The 6,433-nt window shown below is 33.9% G+C and overlaps 1 protein-coding gene across 7 annotated transcripts in view; it reads right to left on the bottom strand.

Moving 5' to 3' along the window:
• Positions 1 to 1,128: 1,128 nt before the first annotated feature.
• The window catches only part of SEC16A (SEC16 homolog A, endoplasmic reticulum export factor), a 51,466-nt gene continuing 46,161 nt past the window's right edge, over positions 1,129 to 6,433 (bottom strand). For 4 of the 7 annotated variants that reach the window (XM_007475306.3, XM_007475308.3, XM_056812686.1 and 1 more), the window contains 2 exons: positions 5,025 to 5,099; positions 1,129 to 2,788 (listed from right to left, as the gene is read on the bottom strand). In XM_007475306.3, the coding sequence (XP_007475368.1) occupies positions 2,720 to 2,788; positions 5,025 to 5,099 (144 nt within the window). In that variant the 3' untranslated portion in view covers positions 1,129 to 2,719. Of the gene's footprint in view, positions 2,789 to 5,024; positions 5,100 to 6,037; positions 6,098 to 6,433 lie in introns of all 7 variants that reach the window. The other 3 variants (XM_007475305.3, XM_007475307.3, XM_007475309.3) reach the window with 1 other exon arrangement.

The raw sequence follows: 6,433 nt of genomic DNA, 5'->3' as shown, positions 1-6,433 counted from the left end.
TCCTCCCCCAATACATCTTTCAGGACCATGAGTTGGAATATCATCCATTCAAGGCATTGGGGAAAGCTCGACTTGTAGGCTTCTCGCTAAAGGCTGTCTCTCAGCTTATGGGCTAGTGGCTTGCCTTTTGGACTAGGGTCTCCTGGTAATGTTTTTATTAAAAACTCAATACTCCTCCCTCCCACCAAGACTGGGAAGCATCCCTGAATTGTCATCAAGTTTCCCCAAACCCCAGGGGAAAAAATGTCTTGTACTCCAATGAGTCTGTGAGGGGAAGTGGGAGGCAAAGAACAGTGAGCAATGGGCAGCCAATGACTAGCTCCTATTTATTTCTACAGTTACAATGTCTCTAGAGCTCTAGGTCCAAGAGGAAGAGGCCTTGAAATCTATTAGTGCAGTGGGTACCTGCCACTATGTAGTGTTACCTGGGCTTCCTTTCTTTGTAAAGTGAAGGGGTTGGACTGAATTATCTCTCAAAGTCCCTTCTAGCTCAAAATTATAAATTTCCCTTATTTTGAGAAACAATCTGATAGCTGTCTGTTTGATAATGTACTGCTTATATGAACAAGTATTAGAATCTTCATGGTTTCTTTTTAGGGCATTCTCCACATGTGGAATTAATAACTAGCAATTATATAGGGCTTTAAGGTGCTCAAACTTATTCTACACAGATGAGGAAACTGAGACCCAGGGAGGTTTGATTTGCTTAGGATCATACAGTAACTAAATGTTTGAGGCTCAATTTGAACTCAGGTACTGATTCCAAGTCCAGCACTCTTATCTATTAGACCACCTAGCTGCCTAAATGCCTTGTGTTTTAATTCAGTGAAGAGTACTTTAAACGGAACAGGGAATTTTCATAGTTATCCATTATCTTTTCTTTCAGTGAAGACAGCATTTTGTGTGTAATCTACAGTTTTCATAGGATTCATATGTTTCACTATGTATCTCTACCATGAACAATAAAATGTAATTTCTATTTTAGTAATATCCCATAGAGAGTAATGAAAATCTTCTTAAAAATTTGGATGTGGTCAAGACTTTGAAGATGTTGACATGGAAAAACCCATCCATGCCAGGATAATAATTTCACTTAATTTAGTTCACTACCAATAACGACAAGAAAAGTAAAATATGAAAGTGCTCCAGAGCGCAAAATATTTTATTTAAGAATTTACAGTGTCAAATCTAACACTTTTAGGAAAAATAGCAGCTCCCAGATCAGAGGAAGCCTTCTTGAATTAAAAGGTGTTTGGCAGTCTATGCGGAAAGAACAATCAGCAGCAGGGCTGAACTGTAGGAAGCCAAGGATCCAAACAAAGTTTTGAAGACCAAAGAAAATCACATTGACTGCTGATGAGAAAGTCCAAGAGTTAATATTATGGACTAATAAACAAAAGACTGTAATTCCACCAGGACTTGCCTTTTTTTATAAGTTGAAATTAGTGAATTCTAAATTCAATTGTACAACCCTGCAAAACATTTTGGAATTTAAATTTCTCTCCCCTATTTAATCTGAGTATTAGCTAGATAAAAAAGGACCAATGCTAATTCCACATTTACATCATTTCTACTCTTAGAGGTTTAAATTCCAAAGTTAACGAATTATTCATCTTCCCCCAGCAAAACCTAAAGAAAGTATGACCTATTGATTTTATAAATATTAAATCTTCTCTCTCATTGGGCTTCTTCAGACTTAACAAGTATGAATAGTTTTTAAAATATTCTAAATTAAGCCTAAAAGATTTCCAAATTCATTAGGTAGAGGTTTACATTTGCAGTTTAGCATGACTGATATTCAACATATTAGCTACTTAAGACCTTAAAAATGGAAGCTGTTTGGGGGCAGAAATAACAGATTCCAGGATTTCAGACAGTATTCTATTGTGTTTAACCATTTTCAAGATGTGATCATTGTAATTAAACTGTGCCAATAGTATGAGAGAAAAAAAGGCAACTTAACTATATTGCACTGTAAAAAAAAAAATCACTCCTCAGTAGAGTATAGCATTGACTATTATACAAAGAGCTTTTCGTACTATACAATTTCTTTTACAATTAGCCTAAACACAAACTACATACATACTAGATAAAATCCAAACCAAATTTATTACAGTCACAGTTTTCATTTAACAATGGTTAATTTGGATCAGCTGTGGCCCCGAAGATCTGTATGTCCCATTCATAGCCTAAGATACATGTTCTTTTGCTGATGTTCTCTTGATAACTAAACACCCTTCATATAGAGACAAACATCACTGTAACTTTGTGTGCATTAAAATTAGTCATGGTCCTAGTAAGGCCACAGAGAGTTAGGTGAAAGTGGAAATGTACTTGCTACAGGAAAAGAAATGCACTTCTGTAACTAGGGCAAAAACTAATTTTGCATTCTTAAATCATTCTACTAGGTTCCAAAATGAGGGAACTGCTTTTGGTTGCAGATCTGAAGTTGGTATAAGTAATAGATATCAGCTATTTCCCTCTAATGCTTCATAGATTCAGCCGTTCCAACAAGGTTCCTAAACAAAATGTGGAATTATTGGTGATAATAATTCACACATGGACTGCAAAGAAAGGAAACCAGAAGAAAAATCAGCATTAAATTACTGCTATGCCAATTTCAGAACAGAGTAGCTATACCATGTGCAATAAATCTGAAATATCAGTATATCAGAAGGATTTCAAGTGTCCCAATAGCTAATCCAAAGTATAAAATAGTCTACTTCAGTGTTGGGTATTTTCTCTGACCAATTCTTCCCAGCCTGGAACTTCCAGTGACAGCAGGTGGCTGAAATGAAATAAATTGCATTGTCAAAGACCTTATTATTCCAATTACATGTAAAAATAATAAGTTATTTTATAAGGTATGATTACATGGCTAATTGTGGATAAGGGGTGGAGAGAATAAAATTAAAATGGAGGAATATGATAAAAATTAAACAAGTCATTAGCAGTCTAAAGAAAAACAAATATTTTTTCTAAGTGAAAAGATACTTTACTATATAACCATTTTAACTTGTTTAGCTATTATATTTTGAAACCCTCCAAGTTGCCCGTGGCATCTGATTAAAAGTTAAGTTTAAAATTTAATGACATTTCAACAGTAAAACGACAAAGAGGAAACACAAATTGTTAACAATTATTTTTTTAAAAGTTCAATCTCGCTAATAATCAAAAAAATACAAATTAAGACCACTTGGAGGTACTCAGACTTATCAAATTGGTAAAAATAATTAAAATCAACAAAATCTAACCCTCAGGAGAGGCAGAAGAAACAGGCACACTGAATCATTGCTCATGAAATTACAAACTTGTAAAATATTTCTGGAGAACATTATAGCAGTACACAGTAAAAGTCACCAAAGAATATTGATGGAGAGCTAGAAGGAATGACTGAAAAATTAAGATATGTTATTCATTGAACCTATTTTAATTAAAGACTTAACAAAAAAAAAAGACTCAACTAAACAAGATTAACTTGTATTGATGAATAATGTTTAAGTTTACAAAATGTCAAGTGATTTAAAATTTTCATTTCCTTTAAAATAGTTGGAATTTTTTCTTAAAAAAAAAAAAAGCTTTACAGAGGGCAGCTGGGTAGCTCAGTGGATTGAGAGCCAGGCATAGAGACAGGAGGTCCTAGGTTCAAATCCGACCTCCCCTGGGCAAGTCACTTAACCCCCATTGCCTAGCCCTTACCCTCTTCTGCCTTGGAACCAATACACAGTATTGATTCTAAGACAGAAGGTAAGGGTTTGAAATAAAATAAAATAAAAGCTTTACAGGTATCCCTCAATTGGTGAATGGCTGAACAAACTGTGATACATGATGGTGATGGAATATGATTGTTCTGTAAAGAATGATGAACTGGAGGACTTCTACAAGAACTGGAAGAACCTCCATGAACTGATGCAGAGTGAAATGAGCAGAACCAAGAGAACATTGTACACAAAAAGTGAACACTATGGAATGATCCAATTTAATGGACTTTACTACTAGTAGCAATGCAATGATACAGAATAATCCCGACTAATGAGAAAGAATGCTATCCACATCAAGACAAAGAATTGTGGGAGTAGAAATGCATAAGAAAAACATGACTAATCATTTGTTTACATGGGTATATGATTTGGGGTTTTGGTTTTAAAAGATAGCTCTATTGCAAAAACGAATAATATGAAAATAGGTATCAAGTGATAACTTTGTATAACTGAGAAATTGCTTGTCAGCTGTGGGAGGGGGATGGAAAGAAAATGAATCATGTAAACATTGAAAAATATTTTTAAAATGAAATTTTTAAAAAATAAATAAAAGCTTTAGGTTTGATTGGCTAACAGTAGAAAACAATGAAGTTTTAATATACTAATGATATTATATTTAATTCAATTAATCAACATTTCTGTATGTATGCTCCTAACAACCTGGGGGTGGGATGCAGTAAGAGAGAACAAGTCCTACAATCAGGTCTGTTGCAAATTTAACAGAAATAAATGATATGCTATCAAGGTAATCTATCAATGAGTATGAGTAGATAAAGCACATGACTGAGTATATAAAAAGAAAGAAAAGGAAGTCTACTAACAGGAAGGAAGAAGGAAAGGAGGGGAAAATGGGAGGGAAAGAGGTTTTATTAAGTATTTACTATGGGCCAAGCATGTTACAAATATTCTTATTTGTTTTTCAGAACAACCCTGGGAGGTAGGTACTATTATTATTCTCATTGAGAAAACCAATACATACAGATTTGCTAAGTAACAGGATCACATGTTTGAAGCTACATTTGAATGCAGAGTAGCTAACTCCAGGTCTGGTCTCTATTTATTTATACCACTAGATGCCTTTAGATCTGGTAGGGAGAGCAGAATTATGCCAAAAAATAAGAAAAATTGATATGTTGCTCCAAGAATGTTTTTTGGAATATGGGGGTGAGGAAAAGTGGAATGGGCAAAGTAACAGAGGGAAAGAATTATTAAACATATACATATATCATAAATAATAGTAAAGATGGAAAATATGTCACCTACTTGTGCAAATTGAGATGGGTTATAAAATGGTACAGTTCCCACTGGAGGTCCTCCTGATGGTGGCAGACTGGGAGGCTGAAAAACATGAATAATCCACTTCATTAGCATCATATTAAAGAATAAAATTTACTTTACCCATTTGCTCATTTGTAGGATACAGGTACCATTTCATAAAGTATTTGTTATTTCTATAGAGAAATTATTCAAAACTCACAAGGAAAGAGAACAGACTTTAGGCAGTTCTTGCAACTCTGGGGTTATTTGATGGCCCACAAAAAAATGGTAAAAACATAATGCGGCATGCATAACCAAAAGAGCTTTGAAAATCAAAGCATGCACAAATTAGGAGAGCCCAGCATCAATGCAGTGTTATTAATTAGCACTCTGTAGCAGTTAGAAGAGCTTACATTATTTATATAAGAATTTAAAAGGATCCAATAACAACATTCTCTACTTTAATATAAACATAAAAAGCCATGATCAACTTTTCTAGTAGCTCCAACATAAATAAAACTTAAGTCCATGATAGATATAAAGATGAAGCATTCCTTTACTTCCTAAAAAGGGATGGTCAGAGGGTAATTATTGTTACTCCCCTCTTTTGCTACAAACACATCCTCAGTAAGAGAATCTAACTTACTTTCCCAAGTTCAGCACCTTGTTTTGGGCCTTCCAAGTCACATTTCACACTGGTGATGTCAAATATTTCAGTTTAGATACTAAGAAAATGAATCCAAACATCATTTTTCTAAACAATGACTACTTTCAACTAAATTTTATCTTTAGTGTTAAGTAATATGGTTTAAAAATTATAACCCTTACGACCAAATTCAGCAAGGAACACTTCATCCTTAGTTAATTTATGTTACATATATATATATAGGGTGACAAATGTTAGAAAGTGAACACATCTAGACCCCTACCCACCAAACCTTCCCCCCAGAAAGGGGGAAAATGGAATGAAACCAAAAAGAAAGCTTCCATGTTATCTGAAAACTGCCAGCCACATGTACCTGATTAAAATGCTGGCTTACTTCACGTGATAATGAACTCATTGAACTACAGCGCGAAAGCTACAAAATAGCAAGAACACACACAAAACACACACAAATAAAAAAATCATCATGCATGTCACTGCCCCAAGCCATAAATTTTATTTTCAAAAGGTTTTATTTTGCCATTAGAGTCAACCAGATTTTGAATTTTAAAAAGCCAGTTAGTTTAAAATTCATTTTTTAAAAAGTAGTTTTATTTAGTAAGAAATAAATTAGAATTGATAATAATTAGTTGGGGGAGGAAGGGAATCCATTTAATTTAAGCCAACTTTCCCCCTTTATTGTAGCATCTACTTGAGAAATAAAAATAATTATTAAATGCTATGAAGAGAAAGGAGAAAATAACAAGTAAAA

The sequence above is a fragment of the Monodelphis domestica genome, chromosome 1 (genome assembly GCF_027887165.1).
Source record: "Monodelphis domestica isolate mMonDom1 chromosome 1, mMonDom1.pri, whole genome shotgun sequence".
Taxonomy (NCBI): Eukaryota; Metazoa; Chordata; class Mammalia; order Didelphimorphia; family Didelphidae; genus Monodelphis; species Monodelphis domestica.
The sequence above is the reverse complement of the archived record's forward strand: the minus strand, read 5'-3'. Positions and strand labels throughout refer to the sequence as shown.